We start from the raw sequence: 24,353 nt of genomic DNA on the forward strand, positions 1-24,353 counted from the left end.
GTTGCCATTTGTAAATGGACTGCTAGATTTCAGAATTAATATAAAATATCACTTTTTATATTATTGTCACTTCCTACAAATATATAGAAACAAGAAAAGATAAAAGAATAGAAAATGTCTTGTCAGAATAGAAATCACATTATTTATCTTGATTGCATAAAAACTAGTGTTGAATTGTTTGTTCATAGCTGTCATAGAAAACAATCTAAGAGTCAGTGTACCAACTATCTATCCCCAGCCAGTGCCTATCCTTCAGTGTCACATAAACAACCCTAGCACTCTTAACTTCCATCACAATTTTCTTCTAGGCAATTTAAGAACCTACCAATATACATTCAAAATAAAATCCAACTAAATCAGATAACCCAAATTTCTAAAACATGACATGGGGTGGATATCAAATATAGATTGTTTTTCTTTTGTCCCGTTGTACTCCTTTTTCTATCAAATATGGGGGTAGGATTCACCACCGTCTTATTCAGGTTCACTGCTGTGAAGAGACACCATGACCTTGACAACTCATAAAGAAAAACAGTAAGTTGTGGCTGGTTTACAGTTTCAGAAGTTTAATCCATTATTGTCATGGTGGGAAACGTGGTAGCACACACACAGACATGGTGTTGAAAAGACAACTTTGAGTTCTGCCTCCAGATTGGCAGGTGGTAGGAAGAGAGCAAGCCACTAAGCCTGGCTTGGGCTTCTGAATCCCCAAAGCCCCATCTTCCAGCAACACACTTCCTCCAACATGGCCACATCTCATAATTTCTGTCAAGTAGTGTCACTCCCTGATGATCAAGCATTCAAATATATGAGCCTATGGGGAGCATTTTTATTCAAACCACCACACCACATTTCATCATTTTCTCTGTTATCAAAGGCAGACTACAGTTGTACTCACCATATTGCCTCATGGGTTTGAACATTAAAGGGTATATGAAAGCAGTTTGCAAAGAACAAAGCACCCCACAAACATTAAAAATATAAGTTAAGTCTTGACTAGCAAAGTTTTAATCTTTGAAAAATTTGTGTCTACATGTTCATTGTCAGAATACTTTGTGAAGTCAAAGCTCTCTTTCTGCCTTTTTTGCTGGTTCTGGGGATGGAACATGAGCATTCAGGTTTATGCAGCAAGGACTTTTACTGGACTGAACCATTTTGCCATCCATACCTCATTTTTAAACAAACAAATTGGTTGTTCCTGATTTACTTTAAATACTATAAAAATCCTAGTAGCCCACACTTTGCATGTGAAATGCCTATTGCCTGCTAATCTTCTGCAATCTGTATTCAGCTCTTCCTAAATTCACCTTTTCCTTTTAAACTCTACATTCAAGCAGCCTATCTTATTAGTGTGATTATCCATGACATTTCACACAACTGCTCACTTCTTAACATTCAGATGCTTCTCCTGTGACTCCCTTACCCGGATCTGCTACAGCTCTGTTTCCTCTGCTAATTATAATAACTAAACTGCTGTGTTCATGCAGTACATTCATTCACTCAGTAAATATTTATTGAACTTCCACTATGACATGCAAAGTACACTGAGAGACATCATGGATAAAACATAGATCCCACTTTCACAAAGCTGACTTACATTCTATTGAAAGGAGACTAGAAACAAGAAAATTAAGTAGAATAAAAAGTATATTAAAGAGTGAAAAATGTCAAGGGAAAAATAAAAGCAAAAAAAGGGCAACAGAATCCTGGTCAGAGATGTCTCAACAAATAGTAGAGTTAGGACTGAAGCAAGAGGAGGTAACCAAAGCAGGCATCTAGAGAAGGAACATTCCAGTCAAAGGGAAGGGCAAGCATACTGGCTGGGGCAGAAACTGATGCAAGAGGCTGGTCCTGAGGGGCAATGTTCCAGGACATGAAATACTTTACTGTGTCATTATGAAAGCTCTGCCTTTCATCTTGAGAGAAAAAGGTTCATATTTGCCAGAACCTTTGAGCAGATGAGTGCTGTAATACTTATGTTCTAACAAGATTGCTTGGGTTTGCATATAATTTAACTGAGAGAAGCAGGGGCAAGAGCAGGGTGCCATCAAGACACTCCCCAACACTTAAGGAAAAGAGGACAGCCCGCTATATCCACAAGGTAGTACCTAACATGGTGATAGCCAAGTTTTGGGTCCACTACACACTGGCAGTGCTGAACAGTGACAGACTTCCAACACAGCAGATCCAGCTCTAACACAATCTGTTTCCTACTGTTTTTCTAACCACAGTTTACCTATTTACTAACATTTTATACTGAGTTCTATAAGCTTCTTCATGTCCTTCAGCAACTGAAATACAGTCCTTAGCATAGAACGATGGCTAATACTATCAACATTACAGCCTGAGAATCACTTAGAAGACAAGTTTCTGGATATGTCTATAAGAGATTATCTAGACTACATCAGCTTCTGGGAATCTGTGAGCCATTATTGAGATCCCATTAGCCTTTGGGCAGGCCTATAGAGGATGATCTAGATTACTCTGACTGAGGTGGGAAGACCCAACTTGAACTGAGGACAGCATCATCCCTAGGGCTGGGATCCTGGTCTAAATACAAAGGAGAAAGAGAACTGCAAACCAGCATTCTTTTCTGTGCTTCCTGACTGCAGGCACAAGGCAACCACTTGCTTCAAGCTTCCACTGCCATGCCTTCCCTGCCATCACACACTACATCCGAACCATGAGCCAAAAGAAACTTCCTTCCTAAGCTGCTTTATCAGAGCATTCTGCCGTGCATCAAGATAAGTAAGAGATATGAGTGGCATTTCAAAAGCCATTGAGTAAATCTTTCAATTGTCAAAATTCACTTCATACATTTATTTTTTTATTGAAAACAGATTTTCATACAATATATTCTGATCAGTTCCCCCGACCCACTCATATCCATACTCTTTCTCTCTTTCTCCCTCTCTCCCTTCCTCCCTCCCTCCCTCCCCCCTCTCTTTTTCTTTCCCTCTCCTAAGAAAACAAACAAGCAACAACAAAAACACAGAAACAAACAGGAAAAAAAGTCAAAGAAAGAACATAAACACATATAGCCATAGACACATAGAAATCTCATAAAAACACAAAATCAGAAACCAGATATATAAGCAAAATACATTGTAAGGTAACAAAAAAAATTGCCCAAACAAAGCATTGTAAGAAAAAAAAGCCCTCCAAAAATACCCTTGAGTTCATTTGGTCTTGGTCATTTACTGCTAGACACGGAGCTTGCCCTTGTGTGGGATTTGCATACCCAGTGAGACTCCACAGAAGAAAAATAATCTTTCCTTTGGTGGCAGTTGTCAACTGGAGATAGCTTCCGGGTTAGGAATGGACACTTGTGTCCATTTCCCCATCAGTGCTGGGGCCCTATCTGGCTTAGACCTTTCGAGAACCATTCTTAAATTTCTAGTGACTAAAAGTACTTTTCTATTCATGGACTCAAACCACTGCCCCAAATTGGACAAATTAACATTGTTACTTCACTTTGGGTACACAAGTAGTTATGATGAGTCATTCACTTATAAATTAGCAATCTAAAAACGAATGTTGTGTTTCAAAAATCAAAAAGCCCTATTTTTAACCTAATAATTTCTAAAATGATTTGCAGATTAGAAAAGTTAGATGGAAGTATGTGAATTCTAAGAACTAGATGCTTTAGTCTTCTTATCTCTTTATGGTCTTCACTACTGGGCAAAACACTTTTACCTACATTTCTTTTTCATACTTGAGTTAGAATGACCTGACATTTCTTTTCTTTCTTTCCTCTTATTATGGGAAACTTTTCCTCCAAAGAATTTATAGAGGAGTATGAAACTAATCACCAAAAAACTCATCATTAACAGGTAGGAAAATTTCAAGATGAATTGAATGACAGAACTGGAAAGCACAAAAGATTATGGCCATTCTTTCTGTTTGAGGCAAGGTTTCTCTGTGTAACAGCCCGGCCTGTCCTGGAACTCACTCTGTAGACCACTAGGCTGACCACTAATTCTCAGAGATCCACCTGCCTCTGCCTCTGCCTCCTGAGTACTGGGATTAATGGCATGTGCCACACTGCCAGCTGATAATGGCCATTATTTTTTTTATTTTTTTGCTGAATTAGACAATTTTTAATGAATATTAATTTTTTCTGATTCTCTTCCACGTTTGCTTTTTTTCTTCCTGTTTTTTTTTTTTATTAGAAAGAAAATTATTTTACAGGTCAATCCCAGGTCCCTCTCCCTCTCCTCCTCACCTGCCCCCCACACCAACTAACACCCTACCCATCCCATACCCTTCCTGCTCCCCAGGGAGGGTGAGGTCTTCCATAGGGGGTCTTCAAAGTCTGTCATAGTCTTTGGGATAGGGCCTAGGCCAACCCCCTTGTGTCTAGGCTCAGGGAGTATCCCTCCATGTGGGATGGGCTCCTAAAGTCCATTCCTATGGTAGTGATAAGTACTGATCCACTACAAGAGGCCACATAGATTTCCAAGGTCTCCTCACTGACACACACATTCAGAGGGTCTGGATCAGTCCCATGCTGGTTTCTCAGCTATCAGTCTGGGGACCAAGAGTTTTTCCTTGTTCAGGTCAGCTGTTTCTGTGGGTTTCACCAGTCTTGTATGAACCCCTTTGCTCATCAGTCCTCCTTCTCTGCATCTGGATTTCAGTTCAGTTTAAGTTTAGCTGTGGGTGTCTGCTTCTACTTCCACCAGCTGCTGGATGAAGGCTATACTATAGCATATGAATTAGTCATCAATCTCCATATCAGGGGAGGGCATTTAAGGTAGCCTCTCCTCTGTTGCTTAGGTTGTTAGTTGGTGTCATCTTTGTAGCTCTCCAGACATTTCCCTAGTGCCTGGTTTCTCTTTGAACTTATAATGTCTCCCTCTATTATATTATCTCTTATCTTGCTCTCTTCTGTTCTTCCCCCAACTCAACCTCCCTGTCCCATCATGTCTTCCTCACCCCTCCTCTTCTCCCCTTCTCATTCTCCTAGTTCCCTCTCCTCTCCCCCCATGCTCCCAATTTGCTTAGGAGATCTTGTTCCTTTCCTCTTCTCCAGGGGACCATGCATGTCTCTCTTAGGGTCCTCCTTGTTTACCAGCCTCTCCAGCAGCCTGGACTGCTGGCAATCCTTTACTCTATGTCTAAAATCCACATATGAGTGAGTACATACAATGCCTGTCTTTTTGTGACTGGGTTACCTCGCTCAGAATGGTTTCTTCTAGTTCCATCCATTTGCCTGTGAATTTCAAGATTCCATTGCCTTTTTTTCCCACTGAGTAGTACTCCATTGTGTAAATGTACCACATTTTCTCTACCCATTCTTCAGTTGAGGGGCATCTAGGTTGTTTCCAGGTTCTGGCTATTACAAATAATGCTGCTATGGGCATACTTAAACAGATGTCCTTGTTGTAGGAATGTGCTTCTTTTGGGTATATGCCTAAGAGTGGAATTGCTGCATCTTGTGGTAGACTGATTCCCATTTTTCTGAGGAATCGCCATGCAGATTTCCAAAGTGGCTGTGTGAGTTGGCACTCCCACCAGCAGTGGAGGAGTGTTCCCCTTTCTCCACAACCTCTCCAGCATAAACTGTCATTGGTGTTTTTGATTTTAGCCATTCTGACAGGTATAAGATGGTATCTCCAGCATTGTTTTGATTTGCATTTCCCTGATGGCTAAGGATGTTGAACACTTTCTTAAGTGTCTTTCGGCCATTTTAGACTCCTCTATTGAGAACTGTCTATTTAGTTCTGTACCCCACTTTTTAATTGGATTATTTGGTGTTTTGGAGACCAGCTTCTTGAGTTCTTTGTATATGTTGGAGATCAGCCCTCTGTCGGATGTGGGGCTGGTGAATATCTTTTCCCAATCTGTAGGCTGTCGTTTTGTCTTGCTGACTGTGCCCTTTGCCTTACAGAAGCTTCTCAGTTTCAGGAGGTCCCATTTATTAATTGTGGATCTCAGTGTCTGTGCTACTGGTGTTATGTTCAGGATGTGGTCTCCTGTACTAATTCGTTCAAGGGTTTTTCCTACTTTCTCTTCTAATAAGTTCAGTGTGGCTGGGTTTATGTTAAAGTCTTTGATCCATTTGGACTTAAGTTTTGTGCATGGCAATAGACATGGATCTATCTACAGTCTTCTACATGATAATGGCCATTCTTATACTGCTTTTTTTAACCTTTTTCCTTCTGTCCAAGATTCAGATATGCATTATTTTTACTCTGAGTAGGTTATCTAATCAATATGTTGATTTTTTCTGACTTTACATAATATATCAATCCCACAAAAGCAGCAGCAACAGACTCAACCAACCATACATGAATCATTACTTAATGCTCACCCTGTTAGTTTTATTTTAACAAAATTACAGATATTTTTGCATTGGCCAACTAGTTATTTATCTCAATTATAACATGGATCATATGACTTGGAAGAAAAGTAACTTATATCCCCTAGCTTGTTTGTTGTTCTGCATTGTGAATTCTCATCTAGTATTGCTTGATCTTAAGGGTTTTATTTACTTTTATTTCTTTATAACTTCCTTTTTTAATTTTCCCCTTTTACTGAAAATAGATTCTTTCCTCATATACTATTCCCTGATTATAGTTTCCCCTCCCTCTACTCCTCCAAGTTCTTCCCCACCATTCTTTCCATCGGGAGCCACTCCCACTCAGCCTGTTTTCTTATAGGACCCAGGACCACCAACCCATGGATGGCATCACCCATAATGGCCTGGGCCTTTTCCATCAATCACTAATTAAGAAAATGCCATATAGGCTTGCCTTCAGAATGATTTTATGGAGACATTTTCTTAGTTGAGGCTCTCTCCTCTCCAATGATTCTAGCTTGTGTCAAGTAGACATAAAACTAGCCAGCACATAGAGATAGAAGAGAAACAAGTATCAAAACTGTACTTACTAGAAGCCAAGAGAAAACCACTTATAACACAAGTAGTCAAAAGTTAAGTACACAAAGGGCTAATTCATAAAACTCACACTCTATCAAGACAGTCATTGTGCCTTGCATGTGAAATGGCCCTCATGGGCACATGTGTGTGAATATTTGGTCCCTAGCTATTCTGGAAGGTTATAGAACCTTTAGGATATGGAGCTTCACTGGAGGTAGTGGGCCACTGGCCGTGGGTTGGGGAGCAGGGAAATGTGGCTTGACAGATCTGATTCCTCAGTGTAGATGTACAGCCAGCCTTCTCCTCCTGCTACCATGCCTTCCTCATTTACTGCCATATCCGCCTCACCATGATGGGCCATACCCCTCTAGAATTATAAAACAAAGTAACCCCTTCCCAAAGGGTATTTTAGCCTAGCAACAAGGAAGCAAATAAGACAATAACCGATAACATCACTGAATCTAAAAAGCATCCAAAACTATTTCCTGACAAAATGAGTATAAATGACTTAGAACAGACCTAGAGGTCAGGGATAAAATTCTACAGAGAGGGAAGGGTATCAGAGAGACTTGGCATCTACTGAAAAAAAAGTCACTGCTAAAGTGGACCCTAGGCTGTTAAGTAGAATATTATGATTAAGTTTTAAAGCACAAACAGGCAGAGAGGCAAGTGAATACACCAGACGGGGTGTATAGCAAAGGGGAATTAAACAGAATCGATTTTTGCAAATAATGATATGCATGGCAATACTCGTAAATCTGGGGCTGGAAGTAGGTTTTAATAACTGATTAAATTTTCCTTTATCCCAACTTAACAAATTTCTCTGTTCTTCTGATGATTAAAAGTTCTTTAACATCTGCCCAGTTCTAAGTGTCACAAATAAGGCTTTTAGACCACAAACAACAGTATGAGTCTTCCCAAATACTCATCCACAACAGCACCAGTGGCCTCTACTGTAAAAATGTGCTTTTTTTCTTTGAAGTATTATATAAATAAATCTTCACAGTAATGCATATAAATAGAGCACCATTTATTCATAGATGATTCATTAATAATCAAGCCATGCATATTTATTGTTTATTCTGAGAAGGCTGCCTCCAAGTCATAATGACTGTCAGCTTAGTCAAGTCGAAGAGGTAAAAGCAATCAGCAGACAAAGTTGTGGCATGCCCCTACCCCTACCTTTCTCTCTTTGTATTTAAACACATTTCTAAATGTGAAAGGAATGCTAGCAAAATGTATGGATTGACTGGGTGACATAAGATATGGGTAACTTAAATGGATATACATATTCTGTGATCATGCAGACAGCCCCACCACAACAACTCTAGGTAAACTGAAAACCAGAAGCAGAAGTGCCGGTGAGAAAACAAACTGGAGCTCTAACTGTAAACAAGAACCTATCCACTACCAGTCTAAATGGGAGCACTTCTTCTCTTGGTTATTCCAACTATAGTTTCTAAAAACTATTTAATACAATTTTTACAGTGCATTCACTGTTGTCACAATAACGCATATAACTGCCAAACTCATACCTCAGTTTCTCACCACCTGTTTTCCTCAATGTCTACAGTTAACAGCTGCCACCCCATCTTTTTGTTTTGTTATGGTTTGGTTCTTCAAGTATTCTCTGTGTGGCCTTGGCTATCCTGGAACGAGGTTGGCCTTGAACTCAGAGATCTGCCTGCTACTTCCTCCCAAGTTCTGTTATTAAATGCATGCACCATCACTACTCAGCACCCTGTCATTTTTTATGAAAGTATGCAAAGACTATGCTTACATGTTTATCTTCACATCTTTACCTTCATTTGTAGAAAGGGATATATTAGATGTTGCAAATATCCTTCTACATGGTCAACAATACCTGCTACCATGCCTTGACCCATAGGATGAAAACATTAAGGCTATACTTAAAATTGTTTTTATTTTATTTTATCATGAGTGTCAATCTGTGTGGATGCATGCATTCCTTGGAGTCTGTGAAAGTCAGAGGGCAATTTGAGGATTCCATTTCGCCTTATCTTGTGGGTCCCAGGGATTCAACTCAAGTTTTCAGTTTAGGCAGCAAGAACCCTTACCCACTAAGCTATCTTGCCTGCCCCTAAATTCCTAATTTAAAAACAGAAAATTAATTTCTCCAGTGGAAATTCCTGAGGCAAGAGCTGGGCCTTTATAATGTAAACCAATCTTTACTGGCAGCACTTGTTCCATCTTATATTGCGTGTCTTAAGTTTATGATCAACAGTATATGCTCAAACAGCCATCGTTAGTTTCAGTTCTTATCAGTCGCATTGGCAGTGAGGAAAGTTTGCAGATGGAATGTTTGATGCAGAGAGAACTAGCATTGAACTAAGACCCTGCTGGAATTCAAGGACCCCAATACAGAGACTTGGCCTGCAAAGCACTTTGTAAGGGCAGTGGAAAGGCTCAAAAGTGGCCTCAGAAGCAAAGTCTATCTGGTTTCTCCTCCCCACTTTTCTCTTCCCCATAGACTATGCCATAGACAGCAGTATTCCTCTTACCCAAGACAGTTAGGGAAATTTAACTTCATGCTCCTAACTCACCACAAAACCTATTATTCTAACTTTTCCTGACCTTCCAGATCCACAGTGAGGCTCTCTGGCTGGCCCTAGCAGCACAGCCCCTAGAACCCAGCTGCTTAGGGGGCTGAACCAGGAAGATTCCAAGTCATATATCTTCTTGAACTACAAAGAAAGTTCAAAGCCACCTGGATAATTTAACAAGACTGTCTCAAAATAGAAAGTAAAATAACAGCAAATAACAGCAACAAGATGAGCTGAGGATATACAGATCCATGCAAGAGCAGTTGCTTGGCATGTGTGAGGCCTTAGGTTCAGCCCCAACAACAGGACAAAAGAACATTTAGTAATTTAAAACAACAGATAGTGTCTCCAAAGTTTCTACTCCATCTTTAACTTTATGAAAATGATGGGATCATGAGGCACATAACAAGAACAACCATCAAGGTTAAGAGAAAAGCACCTGTTTGTATCCTAGGAAAATTACTGTGGCATTACTAAATGAATATGCACTTCTGCAAGCTTTCAAATGTTTAACAGGTGACATTTAATAGTAAGGAAACTAAATGCTTAAATAGAAAGGAGCAGAAACACCTGGGCAGGTCTGCAAGCGCCGTCCTCTATTTAGCATGCAATTTCATTTTCAACATAATTAGCTTAAATGAGCTTCTAAATTTGGGTGATGTATTGCACATGTAATTAAGATTTAATTAAAAATGTTCTGTAATAAATTGTTTTCCATTTCTGACAAATCACATTAGAGAGGTAGATTTTGATTTGGAAATAGTTTTTTAAATGTGTTAATCATCTGTGCTGAAAATATGAGAAAAAAAAAGCAGTTCAGTTGAAAGTCACTTGAGATTTAAATAAGAACTAAAGGATACAGTTGGCCCTTACATCATTATGAAGTTTAGCTGAAGAGGATAGTTAGCATTCATCCGTTTTTTTCTGAGCATCAATATTCTAAATATGAACTCTATTTCTTTTTGTTCTTATAAAATATACAAATATGGTTAAAAATTGTACTGTGAAAGCACTTATACACAAGTCCAGTCTCTTGATAAAAAGCTTTAACAAGGTTTTGTAACTACCTGCTAAATCCTGGCACGGAGATGGAACCTCTGTTGCCAGTCCAAGACAGGTTAAGCCACTGGACAAGAGCACAGCGAGCCTGTAGAAACTCCAGTGAAGTATCGTCTAGCTTTGCCCAGTATGGCTGCAGGTTGAGGTGGATATACTGTAGAGGATCGCAGCAATGTTGGTGTAGAAGTCTGCAAGTCTGTGCTAATCTACACAGGTCTGGTAGTGAAAGATGATTCAGAATCAGTTGAATGAGCTATATAAAACAGAAAGCCAAGATCATCAAGAGTGAAGGACAGTATCACTTTTTATAAACACAGAATGTGGTCTAACAAAGAGCAGTGTCAAGTTCAAACAGTATCTTCACAAAATAGTTAAATCAACATTCACTAAAGTACCCAAATAGAAACAAACTACACATACATTAGACTTTACTGAATTTAAAAGCTGCTCAAATTCTCAACTAATGTTGACAACTCATTTTCATTCTGTACATAGATATATACACTGGTAGTTTTTGAATAATAAAAATTTTCATAAACAACATTTTCTGCAAACCAGATACTGGTGACAACAAAAGCAAGGCACTTCCCTTCAGTTCTGGTGGAATCGGTGAGTAGAGTGTTTTCATAACACTGACAAAGAGAAGCACACAGTGTCATTGAAGAGCTACCAGAAGCTGACTCCAGAGAACAAGTATACTCCTGCCAGACAAGTGCCATGTATAGGTGAGGAGCAAAGTAGGTGAAGAGAGTCTAGTGGTGGGAATGGGGTCACATAGAGCCTCACTTGGATTATTCCTGAAAGCAATGAGGACCATGGAAAGGATTCAAACTACAGTGGCACAGTAAGCTTGTGAAAGACAAAGAGGAACATGGGAGTCTCCCAGGAAACTGGAAGGGGATTCCCAGGAGCTAACACAGAATTCCACGAAAGGGAGAAAACGAGGGATCCCACTGAAGACAGCTGGTAGCAATGATGCTGCCACACACATTATTAACAAAGTGAAAACAAAAGATAACTTTAATTACAATTATCTCTTTGAACTAGTCCAAGATTCACTTTCCAGTTGAGGCTTTCTAACCTAGTTTTCAAAGAACAATGTCTTAGTGGCCTGAACTGAACCAAGAATCATAATGAGAAATTGCATATGTGTTTAATGATGAAAAAAATCTTCAGTGAGAGGTTTTTAAAATTTAACACAAAGTATCTACCTGAATTTTCTCTGTAAGTAATTATATTCTTTAATATAAATGATCTTCAACTCATCATGTAAACTCAGTACTAATATTAGATCAGAATCTCACTATTCTTAGCCAAATATTCCAACATTCAGATGAACAACAATATAATCTTTAAAATAAGTTTCAAGATTACTTATAAAACAACAGCAGTTGCTGATAACATATTGTATCTAATAAGGCTTGCTGTTTATTTTTAGCATTTAAACTAGGCTGTAAAAATGTATTGAAGATGTTTGTATGTCTGCATACTTATTAGAAAAACAGAAATAAAAATTATTTGTGTAAAAGCAGAAATGATTCTCTCTTTTACCAATACTTAGTCTGATTTCTAGACTTTGCTAGGCCTACCTTATGCTGATTTATAAAATTCAGTTTTACCAAAACAAACAAAATATGGAATCATTAAGTTAGCAAGAATGCTCATCACTCTCCATGATGATGTAGGTATAGTTAGATCACCTGTCTCTAAGTACAAATCCCATTATTTCAGGTCAGCTTAAATGGTCCCTTCTCCTGAAAGTGATTCTTAGCAATTTCCCATCATTCAATCCTCAACCTGCTCACTGGCTGTAAGTGCCCAATCCCCTCAAGTGAAAAGTACCACCGAAGAATCCGTATCATAACCAAACACTTTAACAAGTTTCCACCATCCAGATAACCCTGATGACACATACAAACAAAATGAAGGTAAAAAATTAGAAAAGCCAAACAAAGAAGAAATGTGGAAAATGAGTTAACCCCGCCCATCACCACCACACACACATACATACACCAGAGAAAACCACTACTAACAGTTTTTTCTGATCTCTTCCAGATAAATGAACATTCTTGGGTATACACTAGAAGAATGAGACTATATTCTCTATTTATCATCTTGCTTTCGGATTCAGTAACATACCCTGTAGATCTTTCTCTATCTGTACAAACTCACCTTATTCCATTTCACACACATGACACAATAAAATAGTTGTTTATTGATGTATTTCCTGCTGTTTTCTTATTGCAAATAATACTGCAATATCATTGTGTGTATGCATTATGTATGCATGTTCATCTTGGCAAACTGGCAATGTATCTTTACAGTAAGTTACACAAATTTAAGATGTTCTTCTGAATGTTAACATCAACATATATATTCATAGTGTACACAAGTATCCATTTACCTACATACTTGATATTACTGGTATTAAAACTCTACCCTTCTGAAAGGCACAAAAGCAGGGAACATACTCAACTGTCTTTATTCCTCCAGTCTTCTTCCTCACATCCTCTTCATATTCCTTTTTATTTTTACTACTGTTGTTAATTACAGAAATTTAATCCCAAATGTTTTCTTCTTTCCTCTTGGTCTACTCAAGGACTCAACTATTTTTCTATTCATTCATCACTTCTCTCATTTCATTAAACTTTAACATGAACCAAGTTTTCCTCTACAGTTTAAGTGGATATGTTAGAATGAATTTTCCAGAATTTTCTTCATTATTTTCACTTTTCTTAGGTGAGCTTTTCAAAAAAAAACTCTTTATATTTCAATTGGGACTTCATTAAAAACATTATACCTTTAAGAAAAGCTGACACTGTGTGGGATCCATCTTCATGTGGATACACACGCATGACACTTTTGTCTTATTGCGTCTTTCTACTCAAGGGCATGGTATGACTTAACATTTAATAACCTTTTATGGCCCAGGAATTTCTAAAGCTATGGATATATATCTGTAACTGTCAACTTACTTTTATTTCCTAGTTCTCCTGAATATTCTAATATATAATCATTTTGTCTGCAAATAATTTTATAGCCTCCTTTTCAAAGATTACACCTTTTATATGTCACATGTCTACAGTATTAACTAGAACTTTGAGAATGGTATTAAGTAATGCTGTTTTGAGAGTCAAATGAATTCAGTTCACTTGATTATGAACCATGAAGGTGAGACACATATGTAGTTTCAAAACTTTAAAAACATTATTTTTTAAAGACATAGTCTCTGCAGGACTGGCTAGCCTGAAACTCACTTTGTACTCAATTCAGCTATGTTTTTCAAGTGTCTCAAGTAGCTACTATCTAGGACCTGGTATTTCTAGTGTTTCATAACTATACATTAGCTAGATTAGCAAATAACAAAGTACTTACTTTAAAATAGGTAAAAATACAGATACTTCCCAGCTTTCACCTTGCCAGCTAGTTTTATTACCTACTAGAGTAGACCCTGATTTTTTGGGTTTTTTTCCCTTTTGACTTAGTACTATGGTATTGTCATCTTGACTCTCTAATATAAAAATATGCTTAAGTATCAATGATACATCCTTGAAGATCTTTGTACTACTTTAAAATAATTCTATTTGGCATTATTTTATTTATGTTGGCATAAATATTAAGAAAAATGGTCTGAAATTATCTACTGTTTAGTCTTACATAGTAATATACTGGTTCATAAAAATCAATTTTTCCTTATTAAATGTAAGTTTAATAGGGATAGACTGTTAAATGTTTAAACAAAAATACAAATTATCTGACCTTGGCAACTTAAGTACCTTAAAATCTACAAAATTAATAGTGTATTTTTTAACAAAAATATTCAAATTTATTTACATGGGTTTTTCTTTTTCTTTCTTTCCTTTTCTGAGACAGGGTCTCACCATGCAGCACTGGCTGGCTTTGAACTCTCAGAGATTCACTGCCTCTGTCTCCTGAGTGCTGGGATTACTGTGTGCATTACCATGCTCGTTCCATAGACCTTTTAAACAGTTAGTGCAGAAAGACACTTTGAACCAAAAGACGAATAGTTCATTTCTTCCAGGGGAGTCATTACTTAAATATCCCCTAGCATCTTCTTGCATAATCCAAAACAAAACCTCCATACTAAAAAGTATATACCCTGTGAAGATATATAGTACTAATGACATTCTGATACTTCATATAACCTTGTGAGAAAATATCAAAACATAAAAAGGCTGAAAAGTTACCAAAGCTATGACACTAATATGGGAAGAAGCTCTTCTGGAGTGTGATTAAATAAAAGATGACAGATTTTGGACCAAATAGATGCAGCTCTTGGTTTTTCAAGACAGGGTTTCTCTGTGTAGCTTTGGAGCCTATCCTGGCACTCGCTCTGGAGACCAGGCTGGCCTCGAACTCACAGAGATCCACCTGCCTCTGCCTCCCAAGTGCTCGGATTAAAGGCGTACACCATCACCGCCCAGCTAGATGCAGTTCTTAATCATTACTAGTACAGTATCTAATGTCTACCAAGCTGTGTTCCTAGGGACATCTTAGCATGAAGCACCTTTAGAGGAGCAATAGAGGATGTGATGTGTTCGAAAGGATCCCAAACACAGCTGATCTACCTGTTCTTGAACCTCAATCTAGTCCACAGACTGTTCAGGCTATTTTATGACACTGATTCTTTACATGAAACTCTTTTCATCACACGTATTCAGTGCCTCCTTCAAGAATACAGGTTTTGTGTCCTGGCTTCTTCTATAGACTATGTTGTATTATGTATGTGAAACTCTATACAGGCTCTTACCTTTCACCATATAAAGAAGTTAAAATTTCACAATCCATTCCACAGAGACCTTCCTACTCTACTGAAGCCCCCACTGCTTCCTTTCACTGAGGCAGATTATACCTACAATAAATTTACACACACCCTCTCTCCCATTTATATCTCTTTGTGTGTTTGTTTTTCCAGACAGGGTTTCTCTGTGTAACCCTGGCTGTTCTGGAACTCACTCTATAGACAAGGCTGGCCTCGAACTCAGAGATTTGCCTGACTCTGCCTCCTGAGTGCAAGAATTTAGGCAAATTTCACTACTGACTGGCTCGTTTATATGTTATTAATTGTAGAATAAAGCATATAAATAAAATTGCCTGTACATTATGGGAAATTTCTGGAATATTAGCTATTATTCTTCATCCTCTCCCATTCAAAAAGTTATACAGAAAACATGAAGCATGAAATTATATGTATCTTCTCTAGAATTTTAGCAAATTACTTACTAATTCTAAACTATCTATGACCCCATCCCAACAATTTTTACTAAGCATTGGAGAAGCACTGCAACCTGAAGACCACTGGCTAGATGGAAAAAATGCAAAGCTCTTGGTAAAGTCTGAGGATACTCTTTGGTGGAGGAGAGCAGGTGGTTCTGCAATGCCAGAGTGGCCCTACAGCTGCTGTCTGTGTGAATGTGGTACGCCCTGTACTTTCACTGTCAGATCTAATGTTGCAGGCATGCAGAAATGTTGGTGTGGTGAGCAGGCTAGAGTTGTCCTTCTCATCTCTGAATACTCATTCTCTCTGCCTCCATCACTCCTTTCGATGCTATAAGCTATTTTATCAGGCTTGGAAAAAACTCAAAATCATTTCGAATATATTAAATCTAAATTCCCATCTTAATAGTTTTTGGAAGCAGGTAAAAATGAAAAGTGACTCACTTTCTAGAGGCAAACTGCTGTCAAACAGATCTCAGTGCCCCAAAGGAACAGCATTATTACCATCTTATGTCCCTCTCTCCCAACTTAATCTTCCCATAGTGCCTCCGTCTCCCTCCTACATGGTCGATGATCTTGCATAATCTTCAATGTTCCTGTCCAGAAAGGCCTGGTAAAACCCTGGGTCTGTGCCTACTGACTGGTACTTTAGACCCTTAAATTCTGTTTGTTTGTTTATTTGTTTTGAGACAGGGTTTCTCTGTGGCTTTGGAGGCTGTCCTGGAACTAGCTCTTGCAGACCAGGCTCACACAGATCCGCCTGCGTCGGCTTCCAGAGTGCTGGGATTAAAGGCGTGTGCCACCACACCCGGCTTAGACCTTTAAATTCTATATCTAACAACTTTAGCCACTTTACAAATGTACCACAGCAACTGAACTATAAACTGTTCAATAAATGTGGTTGCTATGACTCTGGCATTCAAGAAGCTGCCTAATCACTCCATGAAAGTTTAGCTACTTGTGTCAGTACAATGAAAAGTAAAATACCCATCTACTTACAAGAATGATATCTAGATGGGTGATTTGTATCTAAAATCTTCATTTTAAAAAAGGATCATATTGTATTTTAAATGCACACAGTTTTCAAAAGAAGACATAAATGCCTGGTCCACTTGACCCTAGGGCATTAGAAACAGGTGGGGAGAGATTTTGGCATCACACAACTCCTGGCATTTGATGTCTGGAGCTAGGGATGCTAAATAGACACAGAAAGACTCCCAAAGAGACACACTGAAAAGAAGATTTCAAACTAGATATCAAATGGCATTTCCAATAAAAGGAACACTGGGCCAGCCTAGACCAAAATTTATAGTTAAGAATACAGACTGGAGCTGGTAAAGATGATCCTCATGGAAGCTGTGACTATTAAATGGGGTAGGCATTAGCCTACTAATCTTCAATCTAACAGGTATGAAATCAAGCACATACTACTATATTATACAATTAAGAAAAGTGAATACAGTTTATTATTGGTGTATGTATTGGGTTCTTACTAACTAGTGATAGAACAACACACGTTTAATAGTTTATCCAGCATCTTTGAAGTCAATCTAAAACAAAATTATTTAAAATAAGTTTCTTTAGATGTTTCCAATCTGCAAATCTCTTACACATCAGATTTTATGTGTCTCACCAATGCTGCTATTCCTCTGATACCTAGCAAAGCAAACAGCAGTTCAGCATTAAAACTCTGTAGTGCTATATACAATTTGCAACTACGTTTGGCTTACCTCATAGGGTAGTTTATCAAAATACCCATTATTTGGCCCATCCCCGAGGGCAGCACTGCTAAACTTTTTGTTAAGACCATCTATTCCACAGCCGTCCTTTTCTTCATAGTCATCACCTTCTAGATCATTCATGTCAACAAGTGAAGTCTTGAGAGAGAGCAGTGGCTTGTCCTTGGTACCATGAAGCACAACTGCATCTAATTCGGTGTAATAATCCAGAAGAGAACTATTTACTTCCAGTCGTATAAGATTTGTGGGGAAATTTATCTGCTTAATACAAGGTTTAAACTGGCGAGCCTGGGAAGCATTCACCTTCGTAGGTCTCTCTGACCAAAGAATCTCCCATCTGCCAAAGAAAGAAATGTCCCAGCAGTTTAGAATGAGATCTACTGTTACTGTTAGGGTACAATCCCCCACCCAACTAAGACAGTGTGAAATAAAGGAAACAAATAAGGTGAATAGAATCAAACACAGGAGTCACCTCAATAATTTATTTTTAAAAACTAAATGTCAGATGTCTCTACTTAAAATATTTTCACGAGCCCTCCAAAATGTCTTTGTATTTTCTCCAAGTTCCCCTTGGTTAAAGACTAGAATCAGCAGTTAAAGGTATCTGAAGAATCAAATTGAGTTTTACAGAATACTACACACTGAGAAAGAGAACACACAGAGGACAAAGCTGTCCAGTGTGCATGTTCTCAGCCAAGTCAGAAACCAAGCAGATCCTTCTACCTCACAAACGTCTCCTCTCCAGCATTTCCATTTTTGTTTCTGGCCTCTTACAAACTCAAAATCCCATGGTCTTTCTATGTATGGGTGTGTATGTGTGTGCAGGTGTATGTATGTGAGGACCAGAGAATAGCCACAAGTATTGTTGCTCAAGCACCACCCACCATGTTTTCTTTTGTTTGTATAGACCGTCTCCATCTCTGCCCACACTGAGCTCACAAGTATACACTGCCATGCCCAGCAGTTTTCACATGGGTTCTGGGAAGGAAACTCAGGTCCTCAAGCACTATATTGACTGAGCCACTACCCTAACCTTAAAGCAATGTTTTCCTGTTTTTGAAATTCAGTCATTAAATGTTGTTGAGATTTCAGGGAACTGTTATATATGCCCTTATCCTGAATTGCCATTTCATTATTCTTTTAGTCACACGTATATCCCTAATACTTAACAAGAATCTAACAAATAACAAAAGCATAACATTCTCTCCTGTCCTTACAACAGGACTCCACTTTTCAGGCAAATTATCCTTACTTTTTTCACAATACATTTATAACTAATTTGAGTCTAAATTCATGATGTCTTCTCCAGTGGAACATCCAATGTACTTCTATTACTCTCCCATGTCCATGTGAATCATCTTATAAAACTCTTCTCCAAACTCCACAAGTCTCATCCCCAGTTCTGCAACATACATGCAGCAATTTCCCTTCTCTCTCTGCCCCCACTCCCAGAGAACTAAAGCAGACCTCATCACCTTCTCTTCCTAGCCTCAGCCAATTCCCATTCCTAAGTGTCAGCTCCCAAAACCTAAAAAAAAATTAGAATGTCACCAGACTTCCCAATGGAGACTCTAAAAGACAAAAGGGTCTAGGGCAGATGTGCTGCAGATTCTAAAAATCACAGTTGCCAGCACGGACTACTATACCCAGCAAAACTTTCAAGCACCATAGATGGAGAAAATAAGACACTACATAATAAAACAAGATTTCAGCTGTATCTATATACAAATCCAGCCATGCTAGAAGAAAAATTCTAACCAAAAGAGATTAACTACATAAAAGAAAACAGAGGAAAGAAATAATCCCAGACCAGCAATGTCAAAAAAGGGAAACATACATACACATACACCACACACACACACACACACACACACACACACACACACACACACACAAAACTACCACCATCACCACCACCACCACCAAAAAACAGGAACAGACAATCACTGGCATTGATATGTCTAAATATCAATGGTCTCAATTCCCCACTGCTGGCAGGAGTGCAAATTTGTACAGCTGTTATGGAAATCAGTGTGGTGGTTCCTCAGGAAGATGGGAATCTATGACTCTTGGGCATATACCCAAAGAATGTTTTGTCCTACCAATAGAAGCACTTGCTCAACTATATTTCATTGCTGAAAGTGGAAAAAACCTAGATGCCCTCAACAGAAGAATTGATAAAGAGCATATGGTACACTTACACAATAGATTATTATACCAGTTTTTAAAAATGAAATCATGAATTTTGCAGGCAAACGGATAAAACTAGAAAAAAAACATCCTGAGTTAGTTATCCCAGACCCTCCCAAAGACAAAATGGCATGTATTCACGTATTTGTGGTGCTAGGATAAAGATTAAAGGAGACCTGGGGTGGGGGACCATGACAGATTCCATGGCAGTCGAGGATGACCAAAGCAGCAGACAAACATGCCAGGAAGACAGAGCTTAAGTGAGAAGTTCAATTAGAAAGGGGAAGGAGGGGGAAGGAAAGAGAAAAGAGGTAAAGAGACACAGAGACAGAGAGGACAGAAGAGAAGATGGAGACAAGAAAAGTCCTGTCTGCCCCAGTAGAACAGCAGGAAGAGAGCTGGAAAAGAGCAGAAAAAGAGGAGAGTAGAGAGAAAGAGAAGAGGTTCCCCCTTTAAACTTTATCCTAACATGTGGTGCCTTAGTCAATGTTCTATTGCTGTGAAGAAACACCATGCCATGGCAACTCTTATAAAGGAAAGCATTTAATTAGGGCTGGCTTAGATTTAGTCCATTATCAGTATGGTTGGAAGCATGGTAGCACGCAAGCAGACATGGTGCTGGAGAAGGAGCCAAGACTTCAACATCTGGATTGGCAGGCAGCAGAAAGACAGAGTGCCACTGAGACTGGCTTGGAATTCTGAGCCCTCTCCCTGCCCCCCACCCCAATGACACACTTCCTCCTCCAACAAAGCCACACCTACTCCAATATGACTATATCCTAATCCCCCTCAAGTAGTACCACTCCAATACGACCAAGTATTCAAATATATGAGCCTATGGGGTTCACACATGTGGCTATTACTGTTAAGTCAATGATAAACAAGCTATAATCCATAGAACCACAGAGAATAGATATAGTATATGGGACTAGAGTGTACAGATCTCTTTAGGAAAGGGAAATAGAATAGATAATTATAGGTGGATGGGAGGGTTGGAAGGAATAGATTAAAGTGGGAGGGTAAAGGAAGAGGGGGGTCAAAGGAGGAAATACAGGGACAGATAACTAAAATTAAGTGGTATTTGAGGAGTTGTATGGAAACTTCCTAAAATATGTACACATATGAAGGAAAATGATATCACTAAATAATGGGGGAGACAGAGTACCAACTTATCACCATAGGAAGCAGGATCAGGTCACATATAATAGAGTTGTTAGCCTCAAACAACCCAGACTGTTGCCAGGACAATATATTGCTCTCCACAAACTGACAGCAAGGGTGCATTGCTCAACACAACACCTACGTAACTCACTAAACATGGAGAAGTTGAGCTGCTGCCTATACAGCCTTCATCTCTACATTCTAACATCTTTGGCAGAGGAAAGTACTCTGCGTATTACTAAATGAGAAAGGTAAACATTGAGACTGCCACAACCCATTTGATCTAAAATGGTGTCCTGCCTGCAAGATATGCTAGTGCAAAGGTGGAACAAAGCTAGTAGGTGTAACCAACCGATAACTGATTTGACTTAAGGCCTACTTCACAAAATGGAACCCATACCTGACACTGCTTGGGTGGGAACCATATACTACAGATCTTAAAAAAAAAAAAAAAAAAAAAAAAAAAAAAAAGGTAGTGATAAAATGACTCAAATGATATTGTACTCATAGATCAATGCCTTGTTCAGACATCATCAGAGAATTTTTCCTGCAGCAGATGGGAACAAATACAGAGATCCACAGCCAGACATTAGGTGAGGGGGGTGGGGAAAATGGAAGAGGATAGGAAGAGAGAGACACCTTGCTTGGACCATTCAGACATAAATGGGATGTTTCCATGAAATCCCTGACATCAGAGCTCAAGGAACCCTGAGGAAGAGGGGGTAGAAAGAATACAAGAGCCAGAGGACATGGAGGCACCAAGGAAACAAGGCCCTCTAAATTTCCATGAGCAAAGCTCATATGAACTCACAGGGGCTGAAGCAGCAGGCACAGGGTTTACACGTGTCTGCACCAGGTCCTCTGTGTTTGTATTATGGCTTCCAGGTTAGTGTTTTTAATAGGAGTCCTGAGGGTGTGAACAAATGGCTATCAGATTCTTGTCCCTTCTCTTGAGTTCTTTTCTTTCTGTTTGTTTGTCTTGTCCAACTTCAATATGATAGTTTTTGTTTTATCTTATTAAGTTTTATTTTGTCACGTTCGGTTGTTTTCTCTTAGAAGCCTGTTCTTTTCTAATGAGAGACAGAAAGGGAGTGGATCCAGATGGGAGGGGAGTTGGGGAGGAACTGGGTAGAGAAGAGGGAGGGGAAACTATAGCCAGGATATATTATGTGAGGAAAGAATCTAATTTCAATAATACAAAATGAATACTTTGACTCTCAACAAACACTATTTAAGATGCTGCTTTCCAAAAAGCTTCTGGCAGGCAGTATAAAAGAAGTAGCATTGGAAGAATCACACATTGCTTGTAGTAATCTCTAATATCATAGGGAGCCATTTCTCCTTATGATAGAATCTGGATATTAATAACACTTAAATTCTTAATATGTTATCTAATAATACTGTTCATATTATATAAAATTCTTTATTTCCTTGACCCTGAGGAAAAATAAACTAGAGTAAGGCATATAGAATCTGAAATAGACAAAGGTTTATAAAACTCCAGAAGAAATCTAAAAGAGGGAAGCCGCTGATGTGTAAGTATCCTGACAGTTTTCAGTTAAGCCAAAGTGGAAGTAGGAAGAACATACGGCCTCAACCCTGAGAGAACAGAGATGGAAAATAGGTCATTACTACTTCAAGAATCAAAGCGTAAGTTCAAATGGGAATCTTTTTTTTTAAAAAAAAATTCTTTAGCATGTATTTATTGGAGATCATGTGACATTTCAAATAAGCATACAATACACAGTAATCAAACTTAGATTCCCTACTCTACCCCAGATCTCCATAATACAACTGTCAATCTCTAACAATCACTATTGCCCTTTTACACTGACTTTAATAAATGCCTTGCATATTTGAGAAAGAACACAAGGTGCTGATCTTTCTTTGTCAGGCTTACTCCACTTAACTGAAGAACATATAAGGTCCTCTAGTTCCACCCATATTGCTGCAAATGACAAAACTCTATTCTTCTTTATTGTTGACTAATATCCACTGAGCATATTTACTTGATCAGTTCATCTGTTGATGAGCACTTAGGCTGAGTCTATGTCTGAGCTATTATGAATGGTGCTGCAGTGGACATAGGAGTACGGATGCTTTTGGTAAAATGATTTTGTTTCGATAGATTCAGAAGTGGCACAGGAATTCTAATAAACTTATCCCCAAGTGGATCATGAACCAGAAAACAAGGGGCAGTAATAGCAACCTTTATTTACAGACCATAAAAACCACCACTCTATTTGGTATCTGTTGAAGAACTTCTGAAGATTAAAAACAAAACACATCAAACAAAAGACCCTGCATTTGTTCTTAGAGATGACAGTCTAGCCCATTGCTAACTGGAAAGTAACAAGCTGCCATTGTCTGTGAAAAGGCCTGGTCAATTCTGACTCCATGATAAAATCATGGTCCTTGGGCTACAAGGACAAGGGAACTGGGATTTGGCAATCCATGAAACTGTTGCTTAAGCAACTTCCTTTGGCAGTGAGTTCTCCATGGAGGTCTCAACTGCTCTGCTTTCCTTATTTCTTTGTATTATAGAAGCGTTTTGAGCACTCAAAACCCAAACAAACAAATCACTAAACTTTATCCCCCAAATATCATAATCCCAGTTTCTGTAGTATGACATCTATTTGTTGTTTCCTCCTCTTCCCCACCTCCTATCTCTTTCTAAACCCTAACCCTGAGTTAGCCTGTTTTCTAATCCTCAGCCATGGGTCACTCTTCACTATCTCTTTTCTTTTCTTTTTAAAGAAGGCACTAGTACAAGATTTAAGGTATCTCTTTTCTTGCTTTCTTTCTCTATTCTTGCACTAGGGATCCACAAGGATGACTCCAACTAGGAATCTAAGCAATAGTGGAGAGGCCACCTTAAATGCCCTTTCCCCTATAATGAGATTGATGACTACCTTAAATGCCATCCTAGAGCCTTCATCCAGTAGCTGAAAGAAGCAGAGGCAGAGATTCACAGCTAAGCACTGAACTGAACTCCTGGAATCCAGTTGTAGAGAGGGAGGCTTGATGAGCAAAGGGGTCAAGACCAGGCTAGGGTAACAACCCACAGAAACAGCTGACCTGAGCAAGTGGGAGCTCATGGTCCCCAGACTGGGGAACCAGCATAGGACCAAACAAGGCCCTCTGAACGTGGGTGTCAGTTGCAGGGGGCTTGGGCAGTCTATGGGGCCTTTGGCAGTGGAACCAGTATTTAACCCTAGAGCACGAATGGACTTTGGGAGCCCATTCCCCAAGAAGGGATACTTTCTCAGCCTAGATACATGGGGGAGGGCCTAGGTCCTGCCCCAAATGATGTGACAGATGATATGATGAGCCCCCATATGAGGCTTTACCCTCCCTGGGGAGTAGATGAGAGATGGGATGGGGGGTGTTGGTGGGAGACATGGGAGGATCGGAGGGAGAGGGAACTGGGATTGGTATGTAAACGAAGATGGTTTTTTATTTAAATAAAATTTTTTTAAAAAGAAGGCACTAGGAAAAAAGCCTAAAAGACACTGAAAT

The 24,353-nt window shown here is 38.9% G+C and overlaps 1 protein-coding gene across 4 annotated transcripts in view; it reads right to left on the minus strand.

Annotated features, from left to right (window-relative positions):
• The window catches only part of Fbxl4 (F-box and leucine rich repeat protein 4), a 79,283-nt gene that overhangs the window by 39,233 nt on the left and 15,697 nt on the right, over window positions 1-24,353 (minus strand). For all 4 annotated transcript variants that reach the window (XM_027403448.2, XM_027403450.2, XM_027403449.2 and 1 more), the window contains exons 4-5: window positions 17,475-17,820; window positions 10,515-10,759 (exon numbers count right to left, since the gene is read on the minus strand). In XM_027403448.2, coding sequence (XP_027259249.1) covers window positions 10,515-10,759; window positions 17,475-17,820 — 591 coding nt within the window. The remainder of the gene's footprint in view (window positions 1-10,514; window positions 10,760-17,474; window positions 17,821-24,353) is intronic.

This window comes from Cricetulus griseus, chromosome 2, assembly GCF_003668045.3.
Source record: "Cricetulus griseus strain 17A/GY chromosome 2, alternate assembly CriGri-PICRH-1.0, whole genome shotgun sequence".
Taxonomy (NCBI): Eukaryota; Metazoa; Chordata; class Mammalia; order Rodentia; family Cricetidae; genus Cricetulus; species Cricetulus griseus.